The following is a 27601-nucleotide window of genomic DNA, read 5'->3' on the forward strand; positions in this document are numbered from 1 at the left end:
ATTTTTAAGCAGTAGCTATTATGCTGCATTGTTGTCATATCACCTCACTATATGTTTAATTTAGTGAATGGTGTTGTTATCATCTTGGAAATAAACAAAATGCACAAACAAATTTTGTTTAAAACGCCTCTCTTGGCAGTCTACTGCACATTTCTGGCAGAAATTATCAAATTAGTATGCCTTTCTAAAAAATAGCCTATTTGAATTTATTGCATTTTAGTTAATGCTTGTTTTAATATTCTTGTTTATTAAACTTTCAGCACTTTATATGTCCTAGAGATGTTTTTTATTTATTTTTATTTTTTGATAAATAAAAGCTAAATTAAAATGTTCTTAAAAACGCTGTACCATGACATTTAGTTTTGGCGCTATTCAGATACTTTATTCAGAAATGGAAAAGTCCATTAATGAATGTTTTACATGACCTGAACAAAGAGTGAAATTTTAATGCGTATTGTATGAATTTTATTTCATAGATTTGCCGTCATTTGCACCACAATTTCGCCGCTAATAACGTTTTAGTTAGAGTTTCTGGTAACCAAGGAGACAACAGTGTCAGGAAAGAGCATGCTTGAATTATCACAAGTGAACGCCAGGTGGCGCGTGAGAGCTTTGAGGGAAGTGACGGGGGGCGCGGGCGCGCGCAAGTCTGATTATAGATAATTGGCGCGCTCACTACTCTTGAGTTTATTAGAAGGCGTGAGCTTCATAATGTCAACTGGCGTGGGGTTTCCGTGACAGTCTCACACACACAGAAACAGACATATCACCGTGCCTGATCTTCATCTCTGACGATTTACAACCGACTTCAAATCTATCTTTGAATCTCAAATTTGTACAAAACCTGTCAGTGACAACCTCAACACTTGGACGTACTGATATAATAAACAAAAGGTGAGTACAACATTACATATCTCTATGAGAATATATCTGTGAATGTTATTTTAGTGACGCAATTAAATCTGTGAGATCCATCCTCGAGTTACCTTTACAATAGCCGGCTAATTAGCTACCAAACAAGACATTCCGGTTGCTCAGGTAACGTTACTCAAGTGTGAAACCTGTGTTCTTGTCTGTTTGTCATATAATTTAGTCAAAATTAAATCTTCAAAATATTTTAGATTACCAACAAAAATAATTACCACTTGGTTCAGTTTGTTTCGTAGCAAGCTTTTGCACCATATAAAGATATGAAAGAAAAAATGTCACCATGCAGCTTTCAGCGACTTTTTAAAAACAAGATGACTGAGAACAAAATTACTGCTATTTATTTATTGCCTGGTAAACCTACCAGCAGCACCATCGATAGATTTGTACACACTCTGCATTGATGATTAATGTCGATGACCGTAAGTAACCTTCCTCGCGCCAGATGCTTTTCTGCATGGGAAGCTGCGATGAGGATCGGATATATTCGGTCAACGGTCACGTGATCGCATGGTATTCCAGAGCCACGCCATCATTGGCTGGTCGATGGTCTGGCTATGGTGGAGTGGAGCAACATCAGCATCATCATCACGTCAGTGTGTCATTTCAGATTACATCTGAAATATTTACACTAGGTAGACATGCTTGTGTCGTAAGCAAAGCTTCCAGAGAAGAGTTCTCACCTAACAGGGTTTTAAGTCAAATGATAAGACCGTGAATTAGAATGTCGTTATGAGTGAAATGACCCACTGCATTCAGAATGACAGGTTATGTAAGCTCACCAACTAAACTTCAGGTAGTTTCCTTGGTGTTTGAGAGTCTGACTCATATGGCTCAGTGCAAAGTAGTGGTGGGGATTTTGATTGTTCCCAATGACAAAGGGCCTGTCCCAATACCCTTGCAGTCTTGGCCACTTGAGCACGTGCGTGTGACAGGAAGTTAGTGTGCAAGACTGTCCCAGATCAAAAAATTGCCAAAGCTCAGTGCCTTTAATGCACACTTAATCCACACAATCTCTTAATACCACATTTGTGGCTAAGCATATCCCATAATTCATCATGTTCAGGAACTGGGATACCCCGAAATTGCAAGATTTTGAGGAAGATATTCAAGTGTAAGTTAAATGCCCAAATATTGTATAAGAATTCAGAATTTCAAAAATTGAGGTTTGTAATGAGTCAACAGAAATATTGTCATCATGTGTTCTAGATTGGTAAACACTGGATGATAAACCATATGGTCGGTAGTGTTATCAGCGTCTGAAAGCACTCATTTTGGAAAAGTGTATATAACGCATTCAAACAGTGACAGCTGGTTCAGATTTATTGACAAAATGATATTTTATTAAACGGATTGCTTAGTAACCTTAGTGAAAGAAATGTCCATTTTAATATACATATTTGACAATGTCTTGTGCCTTAATTTGCATGGAGGGACAGTGATGTCAAAGTGCTTTCCTGTTTCAAAGGAAACTGCTTTTCCTGTTTGTGTGTGCTGAAGGAAAAATGTCCTGTTCCTTCCAAGTGAAACTGGGAAATGTGTCATGGGATATAGACCCAAAATTCAGGCTTAAAGAAAAAGTTGTATTACATCAACCAATATGGCATGACTTCACAGTGTACTTAATTGTAATACACAAGTTAAGACTTTCTAGCCAGATGTTTTCACATCACCTTTAAGCTTTTTAATACTTGTGATCAAAAAAGGACTTGTCTCACTCACTCTCACTCAGTCCCTTCCTTAGCAAACGTTTGGATGAGATTTGTCCAATGCTGTGTGTGTGCCACTGGATCACGAAAGTTTTGTACAATAGTTTTCCAGGCTTGGCGGTTTGATAGCTTCGTGTTTGGCATCAGGAAGGCTAAGCCTTTGGTTTTTGAGGTCAGCCTTGATCGGGTTTGCCCTGGTTTTCTTGGGCGCCATTATTGGAACTTACATCTTAAAACAGCCTTTAAAATGTATTTAGAATTTTAAAGGTTTTTAAAAGTGTAAAGTGCAAAGGTTTTTTTGTGTCTCTGCTAAATGATTTTAACATATGTTAGTGATGCCCTTAAATTTTAAGTTCCTTTATATATATATATATATATATATATATATATATATATATATATATATATATATATATATATATATACTTGCACAATGTAGAAATGTGTAAAATAAATGTGGTAAGAACTAGGGATGTGCACGAATATTCGAATTTTCGAATATTCGATCTGTAATTATTATTCGAAAAATAAAATACTATTCGAATTTTATCGAATTTATGAAGCCGTAAATACTTTGCGGGTCGTAAATGCAGTGAATCCCTGATAAATCCCAAGCACTAACTCGCAGTTATAATTAAATGCACTGGGTGGCACTGTGGCACATGTTTAACAAGTTGTTTGTATTTTCTCATAATGTCGTCGTCTGCCTCGCGAAGTTTGGAATTACTAGTCGAAAATGAGGTTACTAAATGGAATTACTTTTGATCAAATTAATTAATTAATCTGTAATTATAATATCATCACCACAATGAGAAATCACATGAAATCCAAACAGCAGTCGACTGAGGAAAGACAGCTGTCTATCACTGCATCACGACTGCAGGTAAGCGCAGCTGTAGTGCGAGTGATCCGAGATGATAACTTATCTAATAGTAAAATGATTTTGAGGTATATTCTTCCTTTAAGTTTTCTTTGAGAGAGAGGTTTAAGAACAGAAAACGCAAGGTGCTGTTAGAAACTTAGAACTAGAACACCGTTATCTTTGTTTCTCTGAAACGTCTGTCAGCGCAGCGCGTTTTCTCACTCGAGCATAAATTGCTCGCGGCGTCCCTCCATGTGGATATTATTGTTTTTCTCAACATAAACGTGAAACAATATAAACACGATAATCATATGCTGACTCGAGTGTGTGAGTACGTTCTGTACGATAACTGGCGCAATCTGCTACTCTGCTTTATTAGGCGTTTTTTTCCGTTCGCGCTGCTTGAGCTTATATCCTTTTGTTCTTATATTTTTTTTGTTTACACATAGCGATAGGCCTACTGTTTAATGTTTTCAATTAAAAGAAAACTTTAACACATGTTGTAAGCTTGTTGTGTATATTGCCTAATCGTAAGCTTCTTCAGAAATGGTGCCAAAACGTAAAAAAAAAATTACCTTAAAAAATAACGTATTTTTCGTTAAACGTCATTTAAATAAACGAATATTCGAATATTCGAATTTTATGAGCCCGAATATTCGAATGCAATATTTTTGAAAAATGCCCATCCCTAGTAAGAACTTGCTGTTGAATTCTGACATTTTGAAAGTTCAATTAAAAAAAAAAAAGTAAAAAAAAAAAAAATTTGTTCGTTCATTCAGCATGTGTGTTTGATTTTTGCACCTCAGTCTGATGGTGTCGTTTCGAAGCCGGTCGTGTAGAGAGGCCCGTAGTATTCGCCACAGATGCCGTTTTTGAAACGCTTCTAGTTTGTTTAGGCCTGTCTGCTTTTAACAATGTCAAGGACATATACACCCGGCCAAAACAAAAGTTGCTGTTTGGATTTAAATAGTCAAATTCTTAAAGGGTAACACTCGCCAAATTGCATCCTAGGCTATTTTTGTTAATCTACCCGAGTCAAACATTTGTGTAAAAGCATAATTAGAATGGAAACGCCACTTTTAAGATTGACCGTATTTTCGTTTTCGGTCAAAATGCCTTTTGAATGGGAGTGCTAGGGGCACTACAATGATAGCATCAAAATCGCTATTTTTAAAACACTAAGGGGGCTCGACACAACATGAAACTGTGCTTGAAGTATCACCAGGGGCTCTACACATGATCTTGAGCACTGACAACATTGTTTGTGTACAATTGTTTCCGGTGGCTGGAATTTTGTCAGTCAAAAGTAGTCGGCTTTCAAATGCAACGTAACATGAGGAGAGTAAAGATCTTTCCATCTTTACTCTCCTCATGTCACGTTGCATTCGGAGATTCAATGCTTTTTACACGAATGTTTGACTCAGGTAGATTATAGCCTAGGTTGCAATTTGGCGAGAGTTACCCTTTAAGAGCCAATGGTTGGATCATTATTGCAGTGATTATGTTTATAGCATGTTATAACATTTTGTGAAGATATTTACATCAAGAGGTGCTTCAATTGTTGGTCAAGATCTTGTATTGACAATAAAAGTCAAATAAACTGTTTTGAGACTGTACTTGACAGAGTCCAGCACTCTGTAAAGTCTACTCCAGCACATCCCAAAGACTTTCAATGAATTTAAGGTCTGGACTCAGAGGTGCCAATTAATGTGTGAAAATGATTCTTCATGCGCCCTCCCAACCGTTCTTTCACAGTTTGAGCCTGAATCTTGACATTGTCATCCTGGAATATGACGATGATACGTCTTCCTACATGATTGTTTAAGAAATGAAAAGCTATATATCAATTAGGGTTAGAAGAACAGTTGCCCAACATATAACATGCTAGAAACATAATAATCACTGCAATAATAATCCAATCATAAACTCTTAAGCATTTGCCCATTTAAATCCAAACAGCGGCCTTTTTTGTCCAGGCACTGTATATTAGTCTATATTAGTGACCTGTTTTGAGTTGACTTTGAGTCACTGTGTTAAAAGAACCCACCTTGACATTATCAAAAGATTGCTCTTTTTCGCAAGAACTTAACTCAAGAACTCGCAACTTAAGAACGTCTCTGTAGTTTTGTGCATATCGTTCTGTTATTTTAATTTAATTTTTTTTATGCCAAATTACATTCATGACCATCAACCTCCTGAGACATTTCTAAAGAAAACATTGCTTCACTGGTTAGTAGTTCTAAAGTTAAGATGTAGAACTAGGGATATTTGTGTAGTTTCGACAAGCCTGTGCTAAACTTGCACTAACCTTTGGAGTCAGAAGGCATATCTTCACATATATTTATTATCTTTTCACAGTGAGGTGGCACTACCATTCAAAAGTTTTTGAAAGAAGTCTCTTATGCTCACCAAAGGTGCATTTATTTGATCAAAAATACAGTAACGATCACTTTTGATCCATTTAATGCATCCTTGATTAATAAAATATATTTGAAGCAGATCATCTCTGAAATTACCAAAATTTCCCCACTACAAAGAGATTCCAGTTTATATGTCAATGACAGAACCTCACTTTTTTTTACTTCCTTCACAAAAATGGCATCCTACAGCTCATTAGCTTTAAAGAAACAAACCAGAAATACAGGAACGAGCTGTCAGTCACATACCTTTTGAGGTATTCAAAGTCATTTGTGATTGTTGGCATCTGAATTTGTCAAAGGTAGCTTCAGGTTTATTCTTACATAATTCTGTTCCTTTTTTGACCCCTACTAGACTTACACAGCATGTACACATTTGTGTAGTGCTTTTTTTGTCACGTAGGCTACAAGAACAGCTCATTTTAACCAACATTTTCTTGCAAGTCGTTCCATATAATTTTGGTTTTGGTTTCTTTGGTTAGATGAGATGAGCTTTAGCAGGTCAGCTGCACTTGTGTGTGCTCATGCGATAAAGACGGTAAATTGGAGCAGAAAGCTCAAGCACTCTTACAGATCCACGTATGCAGATGCTCAGCAGCACAATATTGGCATTATTATGGCAGCATGTTAATGGGACAGATGTGTGTTTGTGGGCTATGTGTTTGTAAAATGATGTCAGTGCAGCTGTTCTGGCTTTTGTAAGCTGATGTATCATACTCAAAGTTGCACTGTGGTAACCTCATAGCTTCTGCATTGGTTTGTATGTGAGAGTGGCGTGTGTGCTTTATAGCCCCTCCCCCCGTCTTGTGGTGTGAGAGATTTCAGCCAATCAGAGCACGAGGAGTGTTTTTTGTGGAAGGGGGGGGTTGAGGATACCGTGGTGGTAATGGTGCCGTTGAGGGTGTGGTTATAGAGGAGTGGAAAGCTCTGTTTGAAAATGAATGTGCTACATGCACAGTTGTAGGGCGTAAGGAAGCGGCCATCATTTTGGAGTCAGACGATAAGGAAACCGAAGAAACAGTCATTTCAGCTTCTGATACAGAAAATCCAAAGACAAAGCAGCATTTTACAGCCTGTAAAGATGCACTGTAAGTTTCCATTTTTGTTTCTACGATGTAAAATAATGGTTTTATAGCACTTGGAATTGGTAAAGATGATGAATCGCACTCCTAAACACTGGGAGTTAGTTTCTAAAGCAACAGATCTGTGTGTGTGTGTGTGTGTGTGTGTGTGTGTGTGTGTGTGTGTGTGTGTGTGTGTGATGTGTGTATGATTATTGGTGTTTGATGTGTTTAGATCCCAATGGATGTGAATTATGATATGAAATTAGAGGCGTGGCCCCATTCATGTCTGGTGAGATGATTTTTGCATATGAAAGATACAGTTTCGGTTTTGGTATTTACCACACACTTCTCATTTAAATGTGAAAATGGGCATTGGAAACTTAAAGTATCCTCTGCATGATCCCAGCTCTCTGTGCCGGCTTACAGATGGTAATTTTCGGGTGGGGGCTGAGCGTAGCCGACAATTGCTGCCAGCATCAGCTGTGTGGAAACCCCTCCTCTCCCGTCCTCCTGTTGAGTCTTGTTAATGCAGGCTTGGACAGCATGGCAGAAGCATCAGCAGTAAATTACAGGATGTTTGTGGCGTTCGAGGTGTGGCCGACAGGATTTGCACATCCCTTGTGTACACACAGGGTTTTGGGACATCTATGCTCATCTATGCACATATTCTCCCATCAGTCTGCATGGCAGACGCCTTCACACACTCCTCAAATTGATAGCTGTGATTGTGTCTGAAAAAGTGAGGAAAAAGCAGGAAAATTGAAAATGAGCTTACCGATATGTGAGGTGTTTATGATTTGAGAACAAATGTGGTTACAGTAATTATTATTCTAAATTAAATGGGCCTGAGCTGAGGATTTTTCCCAGAACAATTACATGATTCAAGTCAAAATATAATTATTAATAGGAGGATAAATCAAGAAGTTGTCATAATCAACCCATATGATAATATGAGTTAATCAATCATTGAGTTTTTTATGTCCTTATTCATGGCTGAGTGATTGTCAATTTGTGGAAGGAAGATGCGGAACATCACACTTCAGAAGTTTGGGGTCTTTTAAATGTTTTTCATGAACTCTTATGCTCACCGAGGCTACATTTGTTTGATCAAAATACAAATAAATGTACTGCAATAGTGTAGATCCCTTCCTGATGCAAATTTACCAGGACAATTCAGAAAGTCCCTCAGCAGTGCCAGAGTGGAAAATATAGGACTACTGGAAACCACCAGAGGACCAAAGAAGATCTTGCTGGTGTTTTTGAGAGTTATATATAGACATTTTGATAGTCATTAGGCGAAGGATGAAATTTCAACAAACAACATCAGCTGATATATTAGTCATTAGGAAAGAGACATCACTCCTCTTCCAATCCATGACTCTTTGGTTTATTTTTTTATTTTTTCACATTTGAAGGCCAGTTAGCGCTATGAATATAGTATAATGCTGCTGAGTGAAAATGGCCATGATCACCAATTCACAGCTTTGGACTGATCACATGACAGCAGATGGCTGATTAAGATGAGATAAAGGGATGAACATTGAGAATAAACTGGAATGTGCAGAATGATGACGTGTATTTCTAGCTAATGAAACAGTATTTGAGCCTTTGAAATGTGGGGTTTTAAAGGTTGCTTGTTTGAAAATGCCAGATTGAAGGCAAAACTAGTTCTTAATGTATTTTGGGAATCTTGTAAATGTTCTGAGATGCTGATTGGTTTTAGCTTCACCCACCAGCTACAAGACACGCAACAAGGGAACATCAGTCAAACCAGCAATGAGATGCAAACTCGCATGGGTCCATAAATCTCAAACAAACCCATCCAAATTCATATTTTACTACCATGCCTTCAGTTTCCAGACAAGGGAGTCTGTTATCAGGCGAGCTGACGTCAGCCAAGACGAGGATTTGCATCTGCATCATTGAGTGCATGCTGGGAGTTAGTTGTGGCTTGTGTGTGTCTGTGAGGAGCTCATGCCATGGTGCCCGCTGAGGGCGGATGAGGATGGCTCTGCTGGGAGGGAAGTTACCAAGGTGAATGGATTGGAAAAGGGGGGAGGGAGTAGGTTAAATCATTCTACTAACTGAGGAAAAGACAAATGAGCAATTTTGTCCATTAACAATGTCTTTTTTGGACATGTAAATACAGTGGGATTTTTTTTGGAAAAACAGAGTGCCATGTAAATGGTTTAAAATCTTTAGTTCTTTTATGTTACTATTTTGAGTTTTTATTTAGGTTCAGTGTAGTTTTAGTTTTTCTCTTATTAATTATCTTGGTTATTTTTAGATTTACCTTTTCCTACACACATACAGAACACAAACTGTTGATTTATGTTGTTGAGACGCCCCAGTTCATTTTGACAATGCACAGATTGTCCGAAATCATACAGCATTGCTTGAAAATATAAAAGTAATTGTCTCTATAATTCTATTTAGCTTTTGTTTATATTGTGGTGCAGACAGTTTCAGTTGATTTCTTTGGCGTGTGTGTGTGTATCCTATATTGTATTATTTATGTAAACATATTTATTAAGTAGTTTAATAGGGCAATAATTTATTAATACGCTAAGCTGTTTTATTATGATTTTAGTTCGAGAAATGGTCTTTTTAACAGTTTATTATCAAACCCTGTGCTTCAAACTATTTGTATGTTTCAAAGTAGCATGGTGTTGATTTCTGATACTGTATCATATAACAGCACGGTACTTTTTGTAGAAGTGGTGCTCATAAAAACCCTAATGTTTTCATCATCTCATCGATGAAAGCTAAAACAAAAACAAAACCTCTGAGCAAAAGGTCATGAAGCACGAGGCTGATGAATACAGCACCCGGTTTGTTTTTCACTCCCTGGGTTTTTTTCAGACTCTAAAAGCCCTGTTTTTCTATCCGCTGGCCATTTCTGATTGTTCTCATCATTACAGAGGGGCGGGAGCGTCGTTGGCATGTGTTTTTATGGCAGCGGCATGTAAAAACAACATCCCGCTCGAAAGGTGCAGAGGTCAGGCTTTGGAATGGAGAGGGCAGAAGATAATATAAGGGTGGGCAGCAATATTTTTCTGGACGTAGTGATGCGTTTCCTCTTCTTGGCAATGACACCCTTTCTGTGCAGTCCGCAGGAGCCATGTTAGGAAATTTTGTGGAATAATAATAATTCATAATAATTCATTACATTTATATAGCGCATTTATATAATGTGGTCAACTGCCTTAGCAATCAACCTTTTTATGGTTTTCAATAGACTATTTATTCAGGGTTATTATAAAAGGTTGTATATTAGGGGAAGGGAGACTTTTGGATAACTTGTTCCAAAAGTTTTATATAATACTGAATGATCTTCTTTGATTAAAGGAAAAAAAATCTGTATAGTGATTTAGTGTCGAAAAACTGAAGAAAAGGCTCATGTCTGTTTCATTTAAATAATTTTTGTGTTTTGTTTGGCCATGTGACTGTCTCATGCTTTCTTCAGGGGCTTTCTTTTAAATTTAAGCTTTGACTCAACTTTTCGTCCTTTTCAGCAGTCTGTATGATGGTGTCTTACAGACATAAAGACAGAGACAGAAAGTATTGTGGCTGGTGACCCAGCCTGCTTTGCCTTTGGGGTCAAATCAGAGACTAGAAATGTATGGGTGAAACTGTTTTAGATGGGCATTCATAGTTGGTTGTAGGTTTACATTTCACTTTAATATATTGTGACTGTGTTGTGTGTGAGTTGAGTAGTATAGTCCAAAATAAGTAGTGTCCACTTTGTATTATGTCCACACACTTTTTAGCAGGTCACCAATAAATCCATCTTACAATATGTAAAATAAGTCTCTGTTGTCCCCAGAGTGTGTATGTGAAGTTTTAGCTCAAAATATAAATTAAAAAACGCGTTGTTTCGTGTGTGTCCCTTTAAATGCAAATGAGTTGCTGCTCCCAGCACAGAGGGAGGAGCTTCAACAGCTCCTGTGTGTGTGTTAGCAGATCCAATTACCTCACGCAGACATGCACTAAAATGTCAGAAACTGTTCTGCCTTTTATGTTTAAACTGGAGTCGGACAGCGATAGAGAGACTCAAGAAGAAGTGACCACATGCAGAGTGCAACAGGATGTTTCTGAATGTTAGTTGATGAATTTATGTTGCTGATGTGGAGTAAACTATCTTTAATTAGTATATTCTGTCATGATAATCTATAAAATCAGACGGATGCGACAGCTTGAGCAGACTCACAAATGTGCTCTACTACATGTGTAGACTGCGTGTTCCCGGGGGTGGGGTTTATGTAAATTTTAGGGTTAGTTATGTCACCAACCCGGGAGGAATGTCGTGTAGTCCTTACCAGCCGTTTGTTGTAGTCCTTTAAAAATGATTTAATTAAAAGCAAATATCTACCTTTTGCTTTGAACTTTGAGCATTGTAACTTTGCAGATGTTGTTTATGCTCAAACAGCAACATTACACACTAACTAAAGTTAGAAAAGTGAAATCATAATCAACCACCCTCTTTAAAGCATTTTATATGCCATTAAATTGCCATCCTGCTCTCTAGATATACTTTAGGCAATAAAAAAAATAGTTTGAGTGCTACTTTTAACACTGTGTCTTTTCACATTAGTGACTGCGTGTGAACCTACGGCCATGTCCACAGCCTTAGTGATGGACCATCCAGGGGACGCAAGCCTCCTCCAGTCCTGTGGAACAACAGACAGTCTCGCCTCCCTGGAAGATGTCATGGCCGAGTGTACGGCGAAGTCAGTGTCTTTTCATTTCTTCTGTCATGTTCACATAAACTTAACATGCATGTATACTAGGTTAGGTCTGCGACTAAATTCCCATGGGTTATTTATAGGCTACGTAAATTTGACGAATTATTCATGATAGGTTTGTTTGTAAACGTGAGAATAAAGTTATGTGGGAGTGTCATTATATAAAGAAACTACCAGCGTCTGTCTGCTATGCCAGGTTTATAAAATAAAGATACAATTCATCATAATGAATCGCATCAAATAAAGATTCGTTACATCATAAGTTGAGTACACACTTTTTATGTTCTTTATGATTGTTCCTCTTCAGATACAGTACAGTAGAAACCAAATGTGTGTTTGCATAAGTCAAAGTAAACTCAGCAACATCAATGTTTTTTACACTACTGTTCAAAAGATTGGAGTCAGTAAGATTTTTTTTGAAAGAAGTTTTTTATACTCACCAAGGCTGCATTTATTTGATCCAATAAAAATACAATAAAAATAGTAATATTTTGAATTATTATTATTATTATTATTATTATTACAGTTTAAAATAACTATTTTCTATTTTAATATATTTTAAAATGTAATTTATTCCTGTGATGGCAAAGCTGAATTTTCAGCAGCCATTGCTCCAGTATGTAGGCTTAAATAATGTAAAGTGATACTCATGTGTGTCTGTGAGAAAGATGAGACCATTTCAGCTAGAGAATGCTGCTTGTCTGGAAAACCCATTATTTGATTTCTTCGCAGTGAGTCATCAGAGGAGGAATCAGCATGTGCCAGAGAAGAGCAATCAAACACCAAAGCCGAACAGAGTGTGCACGCAGAATCAGGTGAGATTACACATTCTTGCTGTTTTACTAACACTCGCAAATCACTTTAAACTCACAAACACTTGGATGAAAAGTCTAGAACATGTTCTCACTATTATACAAACAAACATACTTGCTTACTCTCGCTGTTACAGGCATATGTGACCATAACCGCCATTTTGAACACATGCCATAAACATCTGAGGCCCCAAGTCCGCCATGTGTGCATTCAGTTCTGCATTACACAGATAAAGCACAGAGTGATGAAAAGCTGGCCGGAGCACTAACCCACAACTCGCACCTCAATGTTCCTTAGTGTTTTCATCATAAACTCTTACGTAACTTCATCTTTTCGAGAACTTGAGTTCACTAGGACCATTGAGTTCTATGTGAGAGGAAGTGCTTGAAAAGGAAGCTGCTGTCCCTATGCAAACTAACTTCCCTTTCCTTTAGACATGCAGCAGGATGATGGTTTTTTTAATGGGAATTATAATGCAGTTTCACAGTCCCATATGAGTTTGTTTATAAAGGTTAAACCATTTCAGAGCCATTTGAAAGTGACCCATGTGTGAACTTCCAGAAGTTCTATTTCTCTGCTGTTGTCTGTCTTGTTTACATAAGATAACAGAGCTTTGAATGAGGTCATGTCGCATGACTCTGGATTTACTGATCAAGCTGCTGTGATGGCTTTGTTTTTCATTTCGAACGGTTTTGCAGAATGTATGGTCAGCATATAGTTGTGTGTTATGGGTTTACGCTGCACAGGACGTTGTAAAATGTGTGAGGTGGCTTTCTTCCCCTTTCACGCACAGCTGCCGAGATCAGTCAAGATTAACTCCTGTTGATATTATTTTCAGCTGTCTTGCATTTCTTGCTGTGTGTAATTTCTGCGCCATTAGCGGCAAAAGCAAGAATTGTTTCCAAGTAAGTTTCCCAAACACTTCCCCATCTGTCATTGTTTAGACAAAAATGCCCCAAACCATTGCCAATGGTGAAATGAACAGATTGCAAGTCTGGTTGGATGTGATAAAATGACCCTCTGCAGCTTTAAATTGAGATGTTCACAAAAACAGTTGTGAAGTTATTATGAAAATGAGGCTGGTCACTCACTAACTGCCTGGAAGAGTCTGCATACTGTTATGACACCTGCAGTTTGTTTTCTGGTTTAAAGCTGTAAATGATTCTGTGCTCTGCAACTGAAACCTCAAAAGAAACTCTGGGCCAGTGTGTGTATTAGATACTAGTGATGGATGGACCTCTCATGCTGAGGCGAAAGAGTGTGTGAGTAAATGTCCTGATAGGGTGTCGCTGAGCCGTTTGATTTAAAACAGACGCTGCGGCAGAAATTCTTTTGTGTTTTGTGCAAACGAAGACCACACAGAAACACACAACGTAAAAACTGTGACTTACAGCAAAGACTTAAACAGAATTCCCTAACGTAAAAATACCAAAAAGCACTGTGGTATTATCATGTTATATCTCAAAGTACCACCTGTGTCCATGTTACTGCTACAAAACTATTTAATAGGGGTTGTCCGGTTACAAATGTATGATTTTTAATGATCATCATACTATACTGTGCAGAATAAATAATTATCAGAGACAATAAATAGTAGGGCTGGGTAAAAAAATATCGATTTCTCGATTTTAATCGATTCTTATTTTTACGAACCGATATCGATGCTTAAATCCCAAGAATCGATTAGTCGTCCTGTTTTCAGTTGATGAATGAATGTAAGAGCGCGCATCCCATCCAATAAATCGCAATAATCTTTGTGCTTTGTTACTATTGATATGAAACAAAGTCTCATATTTCAAATTACGTCCATTTTCTTACGAAATTCAAAACATAATACCATTTTGGCGCTGTGGCGTGAGATCGCTCTGGCGCAGCTCAGCTCCAGAGAAGCAGCAGCGCGCACATGATCTTCTCTCCCGCCTTAATAACACCAGTTACAGCGCGAAATAAACATGAATGAGCATCCGAAAGTATGTTAAAAGGTAGAGTAGAACTTATCGAATTCCGTATCATGTGACATGGAATCGCTCAATCAGTGTTTCAACCGTGGAAAGACTTCAGTAAATCAGCTTGTAATCAATGTCATGTAACGTCACATTTACCTCAGAAAAACCATATCCAGTGACCATAAACTTGTTTATGAACAAGTTTAACTTGTTAACAAGTTAAACATAAACTTGTCAGCTAGAAAAATGTACTCCAGAGAGGAGCATTCTGCTAAATATATGCACCATATTACATATTCATTATAATTTTTAATGTTCTTCAATTTTTAATGCATGTTTGAATAAATCTGGCAGGTTTTTATGACAGCCACCATTTAAATGTTATAAAAATAAATAAAAGTGTAATCTAAGTGTTTGTATACAAATCAGTTAATTTTTACCTTAAATATTATAGTAGGCTAATGAAGCTTAGTAGGCTACCACTGACTCCCATAGTTTACAGCATTAGTTAAGAGATTTGTTTTCCTTGAGAAAATTTGCCATGTATTGTACCAGATATCCAAAATAATCAATACTGAATCGAATCAGAATCAAATCGAATCGAATTGCAAGCTTGTGAATCGAAATCGAATCGAATTGTGAAATTTGTGTCAATACCCTGCCCTAATAAATAGCTGTTCACTTTGTAGGTGCCACCCCTCGACCCGACTCCCTATCTTTGCCCGCTAAGGGCACAGAGTTCTGGACCACATGCAGGGATGGAGAAGTGAAACTCAGAATGGGTGAGTCCGGCCCTGAGGCTGAACCCGCCATGACTGTGAACCAGTTGTTCACCTCTACTGTCCAGCGCTTCGGCAACTACAACGCTCTGGGCTGGAAAGAGGGAGAGCAGTGGAAAACCATAACCTACAGCGAGTACTACAAGTCTTGCCGCACTGCTGCCAAGAGCTTCCTCAAGGTGAGGGCCGTTAACTCATTTAAACTGTTGAGAATTGTTGAGGGTTTAATATCTTTATTTGTGACCCACTGAGGCTTTGCAAAGATGGGCATACAGTTTGCATTTTTACTTTTCCAACATTTTCATTGGCTTAATTTTTTAGCAATATATTAGTTTGCCCTGAGTTTGCCATTGTTTGAGTCAAGCACCTAATTAGCATAACAGATTTAACCCATGACTGTTTATTGCTTAACAATTTAGTAACTCTAGTCATTTTTATTGTCTTCTTGTTGCTGTTGAGATCACGACCGTTCAGCATTACAGTGTTATCTGAAATGACACGGTAATATTTCTGATAAGAGGAACATTTTTATGTAAGAGATGACTGATAACAAACACTTAAGAACGTATAAATGCATATAAACAGGTGTAACTTATTAAGATCACAGAAAGTCCTCATGTAATCATTGTTTTGTCCTCGAGTAAAGCATTTGACCTCAGGTTACCTCAGGGTGAAAGTGCCTGCAATTAGTGCACTGTATGATAAGGCATCTGGGTAATGACAAAATCCTTGTCCTATTTCACTACCATTTAAAGCCAATTTTTACCATTTTTAATGAGAATCAAGCACATTTTCATGCTCCGTTCTCATTAACATAATGTGTCTGGGCAGTTTTCATACTTTAAGTCTCATTCTTTTTATTCTCATTTCTGTAATATATACATAATACAGTGGAAATTCAAGTCAGCTCAAATTAAAGGAGAACTCCGGTGAATTTTTAAGTTAATCTTGATCGTTTTACCTTTGTGAGTACTGTCTATAGAAAAAAAACCGAACCGGATCGGTGCTTGCAACGCGGAGCTTTTACAGTTAATGCCCAGAGCTCCCATTCAGCTAAAACGGCAGTTTTGGGGGCATAAACCTAAAGAGTGTCTTTGTGCCTCTTAACAGACACAAAATGCAATTAAAATGTCTGTCCAACATGAACAGGGCCCTTACATGACAACAAGATGCGTTTAGCAACTTAGCCATTGTTTAAACTCACCTAAATAGTGTTTTAGACGGCTAGCTGTAGTCTCGCGCTGAAGTCCCGTGGGAACTTTAGGTTTATGCCCCCAAAACTGCCGTTTTAGCTGAATGGGAGCTCTGGGCATTAACTGTAAAAGCTCCGCGTTGCAAGCACCGATCCGGTTCGTTTTTTTTTTCTATAGACAGTACTCACAAAGGTAAAACGATCAAGATTAACTTAAAAATTCACCGGAGTTCTCCTTTAATGGCAGTACAACTAATACTATCATGATAAAAACTTGTCTAAATATAATTACAATTAAATAATATAAATATTCTTTCCATTACGGTAATGAGAATTCTATTTATTTATTTTCCCATCAGAGTAATAAGGATTAGGATGAGTTCTAAAATGGGCTTTATTTCCTTTATTCAAAATATATAATTTTGTATTTTTGTCTTTCTCTTTTGGGGTGTAAATATGACATCGACATGTTCTTGAATTCTGCACAACCCAGTCAGAGCTGGATTTTAGTTGTTGTGCAGCTTGAGGATAATTGGCCGCAGTACCTGAGAGTAGTTTCTCTCTGCAGCAGGAGGCTTTTGTTTATCGTCTTCGGTTTTTCCAGGCCCTTATCTTGGGATGAGGTTCATCTCCCAACTGGTCACGTTCTCCCTGTGGGGAACAGGACGTCATGCTTGGCGGCCGATGTGGGCAGATTTCCATGGTTTTGTTTATTGTGCTACTCAAGTGTAATTTGTCCAATTCAAACCCTGTGGGAGAGATTCAGATTGAGTTGTGTGTACGCAGCATAAACACAAAAGAAAGACTTCACAAAAGAGGTGTTAAATGTCATGACATGCGTGCAATATTTTGGCTGGTGCGACTTTTGTATTTTAAATACGATGCAGCTTGGTATGTTCATCCATATAAATCGATGACGAAGTCTGACTCATGAAAAATTCATTATTTTGAATCTTCTTAATGATTTTGTTAAACTGGTTCGCAAATTGTTTATCTCTAACGTCCTGTTGCAAGAACTTTGTTTAAGAGTTGGATGACATTTTGGAGTTACTGAACTAGTGAAGATCTTAAACAGAGATAAACGGCAGTATTTAACTAAATATTTATTTAACCACAAAAAAAGAACATGTCAAATGCCATGTGGGACTTCTGGGAATTCTTATGAGCAATGACTCATGGCATCTTCAACTTTTATGTACAAACAATATGATTTTGCTTTGAAATGTGTTTATGTACATGTGCTAACTGTGCGTATATGTTCACAGCTCGGTCTGGAGCGGTACCACGGCGTCGGTATCCTCGGGTTCAACTCAGCCGAATGGTTTATTGCTGATGTCGGGGCTATTTTAGCTGGGTAAGTATTTATTGTGAAGATGTTTTACACTTCGTCCTATGAGTCTTCAAATCAACCATAACCATATACGAATGCTGCTGTCATGCTAACTCCAGGGTCATACAGGTCATTCTCGATTACACATCATCAGCACACAACCAGTGTTTGTCCCAAACAAAGCTTTAAGTCAAATAGTGGCCCTGCTGTGCCTTAAACTGCCCAGCTGCCTTTATGACTTTAGTGAAGACAGATGGTTAAAGGCACAACCTGCACATGTTAAACGGCATCACTTGAATCTTGTCTGGGTCTGTAAACATATAGGTGGAGTCAGAATAGAAGTAACTTTGAATGTTGTTAATGTTTGAAGGTGTTTCCTGTTGCTGAACTGCTCTCCATTTGGTTACATTAGTTACAGAGTTCAGGATGTTTATTGAGGGATTCTGTATGTCATTGGCAGGGGTTTTGCTGTGGGCATCTACACCACCAACTCCCCTGAGGCGTGCCAGTATGTGGCGGAGAATTGCCAGGCCAACATCCTTGTGGTGGAAAACCACAAACAGCTGCAGAAGATCTTACAGGTAATGAGAGTACAGAACCCATTTCCTTTTCTAAATTAACTCAGATAAGACCTTTCACCTACACTACTATTCAAAAGGTTAGGGTTGCTCAGATTTTTTATGTCTTATGCTTACCAAGGCTGCATTTATTTCATAAAAGATACAGTAAAAAAAACGTAATATTGTGAAATTTTATTACAATGCAACTATAATTTTAAATAATGTTTTATATATATTTATATTTATGATATGATGATGATATTATTGTATTGTTTATATATTGCGAAAAAATACTACTCATTTACCTGTTTATTTTTGGTCCCAGTTCTCAGATCCTGAGACTGATCAGGGGCCAGATCAGTCACACTCAGTTCATTAAAATCACACTTAGTTCCGCCATCTGCTGTATGCTTTTTCCTGATGATCTCTTATGGTCTGTGTGTGTGTGTGTTTCATTTCAGGTCCAGGACAAATTACCGCACCTGAAAGCCATTATCCAGTACAAAGATGAGCTGAAAGAGAAAAAGCCCAATCTCTACACGGTACATTTGATTAGTCAAATATTTTCAATTCAGTTCTCAGAACATAATCTTTCTTTCTAATCCCACTCCTTTACTAATTGAATTCTGACATTTGCTATGTAAATATCTGACACACATAGTGGGCGGAGTTTATGGAGCTGGGCCGCGACGAGCCTGATGCTCAACTCGATGATATCATCAGCTCCCAGAAACCCAATCAGTGCTGCACACTGATCTACACATCTGGAACCACAGGCCAGCCAAAGGGAGTAATGCTTAGTCACGACAACGTGAGTTAAAGCCGAAACATTCACAATATAACATTTGAGACTTTTGAGCAAATTGTAACAAAAAGAAACTTTTAAATGAGGGTTTACTTGTGATATATAGTACGATGAGTCACCAGTCATTCTTAATACTGAAATGTTCTCTCTCTCCTCCTGCAGCTGACATGGACAGCATTTGCAACAGGCCGAGATGTGAGTCTTACAGATGCAGATAAGTCACAGGAAGTGGTCGTGAGCTACCTTCCACTCAGCCATATTGCTGCACAGATGATTGACATCTGGCTTCCCATGAAAGCAGGAGGAGTTACGTACTTTGCACAGCCTGATGCGCTAAAGGTTAGTGTGCATATTACACATCCTTTGCTATTCATTTGCCAAGCTAGTGCAAAAAAAAAAAAAAAAACGTCTTTTACTTTTATTTAGCAAGGATGCATTAATTTCATCAAAAGTGACCAAGACATTTATGTTACAAAAGATTTGTATTCATTTTTTCATGTATTCATTTTTTTTTATTCTGTTGCAATTCCTCAAAGAATCCTGAAAAAAAATGTCATGATTTCCACAAAAATATTAAGAAGCATAACTGTCTTCAACACTGGCTACGTTTACATGCAACCAAATAATCCGTTAGTAATCGGATTGACGGCTCAATCGGACTGAAAAGCCTTCATGTAAACTCCTGAATCGATCCAATAGAGCTCGATCCGAATGAAATTTTGATCGGATTGAAAGGGATGGTTTATTCCTTTTCTAATCCGATCGAGAGGACATATTAACACCATAGACAGTATAACACTTGATCGGATTGAACACCGAAACTGAAAGGACTGCGCATGTGCAATGACGTTGAAATAGCGTAATGACATATGCCGCGCAGAACGAGCTGTTCTTCCTGTTGAATAGTGTCATATAAATGAGTGTCCCGTCATCCTATAATTCTCCTTTCACTCAGCGTCTGTGAAGTGGAGCAGGACAACATCCCACCAGTATTTGTTTCGGATTCTCATCCACAGAAGACGTGGGAGGGGCATTTTTACTGCGTGATAAATATAAGCAGCACGGCACAGCGGTTCATTTGCTCACTGTCTCCAAATTATAACCAGAAATGGATAAATATTAAGTCTGCTGTTTAAAACAATTAAAGAACCAATGGTTATTATGTGCAAACAGCAGGAAACTGTATATTTGTGCATTTTGCACATGTCAAAAAATCTATCCCGATTTGAAGCTTGTGGCGTATAACCACATAAACCCGATCACGATTAGCGTTCATGTAAACACTACGTTCGATTCATCAATCGGAATGAATTTAGTCTGATTGAAACAAAAGTTTTGCATGTAAACGAAGCCATTGATAATAACAAGAAATACTTCTTGAGCAACAAATCAGCATATTAGAAGGATTTCTGAAGGATCATGTGACACTGAAGACTGGAGTAATGATGATGAAAATTCAGCTTTCCCATCATGGGAAAAAAATACATTTTAAAATATATTAAAGCAGAAAAAAGTTAAACGGTAATATTGTGAAATATGATTACAATTTAAATATATTTTTGATTAAATAAATGCACCCTTGGTGAGCATAAGAGACCTTCAAAAACGTTCTCAAACTTTTAAAAGGTAGTGTACATGTTAGGGAAGGCACTTCTTGTTTTCTTCCCCTAATCCCTCTGGAAGGATCTTCTCTTACGTACACAAAACGAAGACAATCTTGTTAGTTTCTTGTCCTTTTAAAGAGCTTTTTTAATTATCTTTTCGATGAAACGTAATTTATAAAGTCTTAGTCAGGCAGCTCTCATACACAGAAAGGCATTTGTGATGTTCAGAAGTGTTTAATTTTCAGAAAACAAGCCCCTGATCTGATCAGATATTTTATTAAAACAAATGCATGAAATGTTTCCCCATGTGATCTCTAGAAGCTGAGCATGTGATATCTGTAGTGCCTCAATGGGTCTCAATAGCGCCGCAGTACTGTTTTATAATAGGGTCATTGATTTAAGAACAGGGCCAGAAACTGGCATGACATACCTGCTCGTCACCTGACATAACCCTGGGTGTGTCAGCTGATGTTGGCATGCACATATGAACATGAACCATGCTTGCACGTGTAATAATAGAAGTCATTGCATGTCCCAGGGTACTCTGGCCGACACCCTACGTGAGATACGCCCTACTGCGTTCATGGGTGTCCCACGAGTGTGGGAGAAGATGCAGGAAAAGATGAAGTCGATCGGAGCCAAATCGTCCACTGTGCGCCGGAAGGTGGCGTCTTGGGCCAAAGATGTGGGCCTGCAGACAAACCTCAACAAAATGGAGCAGTATGTACATACACACGTACATACACACTTAAACACACAAAAAGAAGGTAGAAACATACGTTCACACATGACACTCGTTTTGAAATATCAGTAATTTACATTGGGATCCAGAAGTCTGAGACCAAATTGAAAATCTGGGATTCAAAATCTATTTTAAACCTGGTTGTAGGAATTTGAAACATTTAAAATAAAGAAACATTGAGCAATTAATGCTTTTTAATAATAGTAATATTCAAATAAAATATTTATTTATAATAAGAATAACATTTGTGATGTCAGATTTCCTTGAATAAAAAACAAATACTAATAAATAAAAAAATTCAAGTCATCTTTTCACTCAAACTCTTATTCTGCTAATATCATTTGAATCCCAATTAATGCCAAAAGAGTAAAATATGGCCTCTTTCTGGAAAATCTGGGAATAATACCGGTAGTCTGTTTTAAACAGTTTTAGGAATTTGAAACATTTAAAATAAAGACATTATAGAGCACTTAATAGTTCTTAATAATATTAATAAAATTACTTTTTACTCAAACTGTTATTCTGCTAATATAATTTGTATTGAAATAAATTTGATTAAATTAGAAAAAGGTAATGTGAGAAGTGGTCTCAGATTTTTGGACCCCAAGTTAGTGGACTTGAGCAGAAAAAAAGGGCACTTTAACCAGTTTTGTTAGAAAGATTTACACATCAATCGGTGACTTTTTTAAGACTGAAACAATTAGGCTCTGTATTAATGGAGAGGAATTGTCTTGTGTCTTCAGTAATGGCAACCTGTCCACAATGCCACTGAACTATCGGTTGGCGAAGCGTCTGGTGTTCCGGAAGGTTCGGAAGGCACTGGGTCTGGATCGCTGTACGAGGTGTTACACCGGAGCGGCTCCCATAACCAAAGACACGCTGGAGTTTTTCCTCAGTCTGGACATTCCTCTCTTTGAACTCTACGGCATGAGTGAGAGCTCTGGACCGCACACCATCTCACTGCCTGACGCCTTCAGACTCACCAGGTACTGACACCTGGATTTTTTTTTTCAGCTGAAGTGAGTCATTTTTAGTCACCTAAGCTTTAAGTTTTAGTATATTTCTCATTTGCATTTCCTTCTCAGCTGTGGAAAGGTGATTCCAGGCTGTAAGACAAAGATCTTCAGCCCTGATGCCGATGGGAATGGAGAGATTTGTTTCTGGGGTCGTCATGTGTTCATGGGATACCTGAACATGCCTGATAAAACAGAAGAGGCTCTAGATACTAGTGGCTGGCTGCACTCGGGTGACCTCGGCAAACACGACCAGAACGACTTCCTGTTCATCACCGGCCGCATTAAAGGTAATGAGTTTGACGGTCGTTTTCAACCGAAAACAGATTCTGTGCTTCCTCTTCGAACCACACCAGAGTTCATTTGGAAGTGGACTGAGACCCCCTGAAAAGGTGGGGTCCGCTTGTTTGGTGCGCACCAGGATTCAGACGGCAGCGTTCACACTTGTAGATCAGTTCTCATGGTTCTTTTGCTCCAGGCCAAAAAAGAAAGATGCATTTAGTCCTGGTTTGCTTGGCTTTCACACTGTTATTTTTTGACACCGAACCTAAAAATACAAACAAACTTACCGCTTACCGATGGAATTTACCGCGGCGTACATCCAAAACATGTACACGGCAAAACATTCTGTGTGCTAAATGCGCTTGTTGTATGTGCGTACATAAAATGGTATTTTTACCGGCTGCGAACTCACAAAGAGCTTATAGAATGCGTATAGAAGTCAAAACAGCACTAGGAATTCCTCTGTTGCACACAAAGAAAGATCTGTAATGGGCGACCGAATTCCTATGACGATATGTAACAGATATGCTTGAGCATTCTGTCCTTTTTAGGGTTGCATCTTGTGACATCACTTCCTGTTTTTGGTTAGTTTAGATGTCTTTGGTTCATATTTCATTAAACCGCACCAGAGTTAGCTTGAAAGTGGAAGGTGGGTCTCGGTCCACTTGTTCGGATGGCAGCGTTCACACTTATTCAAATGAACCGCACTAACAGAGCAAAGAGCAAACCTGCCAAGTGTGAACACACCCTCACTCGCTGGAACTAAAAAAGCTATGCAAATTCATTTCATAAGATGTTACAGAGTGGCCACATAAAGGATTTCACTGGGATTTAGTGTGGTGCATGTAATGAAGTTTCTGTTTTTATTCTAGAACTGATCATCACAGCTGGAGGTGAAAATATTCCCCCGGTGCCCATTGAGGACGCAGTTAAAGAGGCCATTCCACTCATCAGCAATGCCATGCTTATTGGAGACAAGAGAAAATTCCTCTCCATGCTGCTCACCATTAAGGTATCATATTATTTATAGATATGTGGATATGTATGGATATGTGTGTGTTGATTCCAGTATAAACGTGTGTCAAGGTTATCCACCTTGCACTCTTTCACCAGACGAGATAAAGCGACAAGCTTTAACAAATCTTTTCCATCCATCAACCAACTGTGATGAGTGACATTTTGTCAAATGTTTAGTTTAGATTTTTGTGGCTTTGTGTTAAAATATTCAGATCAGCTGTGATTGTCTAGGAAACAGTTAATGACCAAAATAAAACGTTTTTATTTTTATTTTTTATTATTCAACATTATTGATTCATTTTTAATGCCTTCCTTGTATAATTTGACTGATATCATGTTCTTCACAAACTGAATGCTGTAAATCTAATCTGAACGTCTCACCCGAAAAGTTGATAAGAGATAATGCTGATTGTAAAGATACACGAATGATCATTCATTTTTACTATGCTGTAATCAGATCATATCAGTATGTTTAAGTGATAGATGCTCAAATGTTATCAAACGGCTTCCATAAACTTAAAAGCTACTGCCAACCAGTGGACATAATGTGTAATTACAAGTTCCACGCTTTTTTCTTGGAATCACTACGCCCCCTAGTGGCAATACTTTTTGAGTTGTAAATTGAAGTGTTACTAGCTAGTAATACTTGCCTTAGCAAACACCACTATTATCACATTATTAGTAGTATAATATATAAAGTATAATATTGTTATATTATTATTATTGCTCATATTTAAAACAAACCCTGAGTTAAAAACTCAAGCATGTAACTTGTCCCACTGTATGATGTCTCAAATCATGTAGTTTGTTAAGCACGGGTGTTGTATTACTTTTCTAATACATTAGATGTAGTATTTTTACCTGGTGGACAATTATAAGAGTGAACAAAATCCCACAGACTTGCATTTGAATAAGGGAATTGAATAAGAAACCCTGGCCACCACAAAGCAACATGATTAAAAAGCAGTCAGAACAACTTGGCAACCACATAGCATCCCCCTGAAAACCACGAAGAACACTTTAGCATCACTGGAGTGTGATCTAAATTGAAATGGGAAAACTATTGGATAAGATGCATTTAATCGAATATATAATTAGCTTACCATTGGAAAAAACATTGACCGCTCTTCTCTCTTGCTCTCAGTGTCAGGTAAACAGTGAAACAGGCGCTCCTGAAGATGAACTGACCCCTGAGGCGGTGGAGTTGTGTCATAAACTCGGCAGCAACGCCACTCGAGTCAGCGAGATCGCCGGCGGCCGTGACCGCGCCATAAACACAGCTATTCAAGACGCCATCACCCGCGTCAATGAGAAAGCCACCTCTAACGCCCAGCGCATCCAGAAATGGACCGTGTTGGATCAAGATTTCTCTATCTCTGGAGGAGAACTGGGTGAGTTTCTTTGTAATTAACTTTCTGTGAGTTATTTCTGGGTTTTGTTAGTAATTATATTGATTAAGATGTAAATATGCTGTTTGTTTAACTGTTTTAAACTCTCTCAATCTCAGGGCCCACGATGAAGCTCAAGAGGCCAGTGGTCATGAAGATGTACAAAGACCAGATTGAGAGCTTTTACAAAGAAGTTGTGACCCCAACCACCCCAGACAACCCTCTGCCTCCTAAATAGGTGTCCAACAAAAGCCCTTGTCACCCACTTCAGATCCGGAGACAAAGAGACTGACATGGTCTAACACACACATGCTTACATAGGAACACCACTCAGACCTTGTGTTTTGCTTCATTGTTGAGTTAATATGTGTTCAGGGTTTTTTAATTGTTAATTTCATACTGTTTACATTTTTCTGTGTTACTGAAAGAAGGAAAACATGTTTGTAACAAAAAAGCCATTTGTGAAAAACACTTTTTTTTTTGTTATTTACTATTTATTTTTCTTGCCTAATTATAATGAAGTGTCTTTTGAGTCATGTTGTTGATTTATATGGAAGTGCAGGTGATACAGATTAATTTATGGTTCGATTTATCAACAAAGTTTGATCAATCTTAATAGCTAACATGCGCATCAGACGTGACTGAATTCTCTGAGAATAGCTTTGGGCGGTAGTGCTCGTTTGTCAACGGCACTTCTGTGAACAAGTGCCACCAAAAACACTGGTTGTTTAACAGAAACTAGATGTTTGCGGAGGAACATCCTCAAGACTTCGCTCTGTGAAGATTATTTAGCAGGAATCCAATGCCATACAAGCCATAAATGTTTTTGTTTGCTCGTTTTTCAGAACCAAATGCATCATATTTGTTTGAATGTTTGTTTCAGTTATGCGGTTGGTTTATATTGTTGTTTAATTCTTTGTAAAAAAAATTAACCTGTTAAATAGTGTAAATACGTATTGCATTAATTTCCTCTTCTTCTGTGGTCTTACTTAATGCTTTGCTGTGTCATTGTGACAATCCTCAAAGTAGCAAACCCATTTTCCTGCCATTGATATCTGGACAGAGAGAAGCGGTGAATATTTATCTTATGAAATACGGGGCATGAAGGATCTGGTGTGAGAAATAGATCTGTTCAGAGGTGATCATTTGATTTGCTTTGACTTGCATTGTTCTTTGCTTTGCATGTGCAATAATGACATTTTGACCAAATATGTAATTGATTTTATTTATATTGTATGCATAGTAAAATGAGTATAATGCAATTTAGAAAACCAATATGGATTGATAAATAGGTTAAATGGACTAACATTCTATTTAATCAGTCAAGTGCTTGAATATACAGAAATGTAACTGCAAATTACTTAATGCAAATCCAAAGATTGATCTTCCCTCTGTAGTTTTATCACACTAGAGAGCTTTCCTCAAATACTGGACCTCTTACTCCAAAGTGTGTATTTTCTGACTGCATAGCATGACCACAGCGAGGCCTTTTTGTAAATGAGAAAGTGCAAGTAAATTGTGCATGAAATGAGACTTTCATGAGAAAAGTTGTGCGCTCAGTCAGAATAGGTGAGAATGAAGGTAGAGCTAGTGAGTGATATCCTTTCCTCTATCTGGGATTTCTATTATGGTTTAAACTTTCTTTCTTTTTCAAAAAAGTGAAAACATGAAGCCTCAGACTGTGAAAGACTTGACTAGTTTTACCTGACTCAAAATCTATTGAGCTGGGTGACATTTAGTTGTGTGTTGTGTCTGTTGAAATTGGATTAGTTTATCCTGGGAGATGGAACTCCAGGTTTCTACTTGTATGTGTGAAAAATCCTTTTACTGGAAAATAAATGTACTATAATAACCATGATCAAGTGTTAAAGTGCTCATCCTTCAACTTCAGATAAATAGTTTCATTGGTCACTAGGATCAGAAATGGCTCACAGCTGGCAAGACATGTGAGCAGTATTGGGAACGTTGCTTTGTTTGGAAATGTAATAGGTTACAGATTACAAGTTAGCCTACTCTATTTAAAATGTATTAAGGCGAGACTACAGGTGAATAGGGTACAATTTTAAAATAATCTATGAAAACTTCCTCAGTTGATTACTTACACAAGTATATTAAAAAATGTATTACAAGTTTTTGAAATGTGTAGCCTATGTTTAATTATTCAAATTAGGCTTTATCTCATTAAATATGCGCGATTTTGCATGTATTTTCGGTAGATAGATCTGAACATATGATAAAGCCAGGTGCAAAAAAACATTTTTTCATTTTGTTTACACACAAGATGAAAAAAAAATCAGAGGGATTTCAGGATATATGCTTTCATTACCTAGGAAATCAAAATATACTGCCATGGCCTTAAAAATCGATTTTCGCATTATTTTCTTGATTAAAATGTCACATAAAGCA

General features: G+C 37.7%; 1 protein-coding gene across 3 annotated transcripts; it reads left to right on the plus strand.

Annotated features, from left to right (window-relative positions):
* The first annotated feature begins 723 nt into the window (after window positions 1-723).
* On the plus strand, window positions 724-27053 carry acsbg2 (acyl-CoA synthetase bubblegum family member 2). 3 transcript variants are annotated; one of them, XM_082187580.1, is made up of 16 exons: window positions 6869-7003; window positions 7212-7268; window positions 11574-11709; window positions 12457-12539; window positions 15173-15441; window positions 17720-17808; window positions 18245-18365; window positions 18806-18886; window positions 19006-19155; window positions 19312-19488; window positions 21292-21473; window positions 22239-22481; window positions 22581-22798; window positions 23663-23802; window positions 24952-25198; window positions 25315-27053. In XM_082187580.1, exons 2-16 carry the CDS (start codon window positions 7262-7264, stop codon window positions 25431-25433), a joined length of 2262 nt encoding a protein of 753 aa, XP_082043706.1. In that variant the 5' UTR covers window positions 6869-7003; window positions 7212-7261; the 3' UTR covers window positions 25434-27053. The 3 variants fall into 3 exon arrangements, with proteins under 3 accessions (XP_082043707.1, XP_082043705.1, XP_082043706.1); XM_082187581.1 differs by lacking the exons at window positions 6869-7003; window positions 7212-7268 and adding an exon at window positions 724-894; XM_082187579.1 differs by lacking the exon at window positions 7212-7268 and having other exon boundaries at window positions 6850-7003.
* The last annotated feature ends 548 nt before the right edge of the window (window positions 27054-27601 follow it).

The sequence above is a fragment of the Leuciscus leuciscus genome (assembly GCF_965113295.1).
Source record: "Leuciscus leuciscus genome assembly, chromosome: 13".
Lineage (NCBI taxonomy): Eukaryota > Metazoa > Chordata > Actinopteri > Cypriniformes > Leuciscidae > Leuciscus > Leuciscus leuciscus.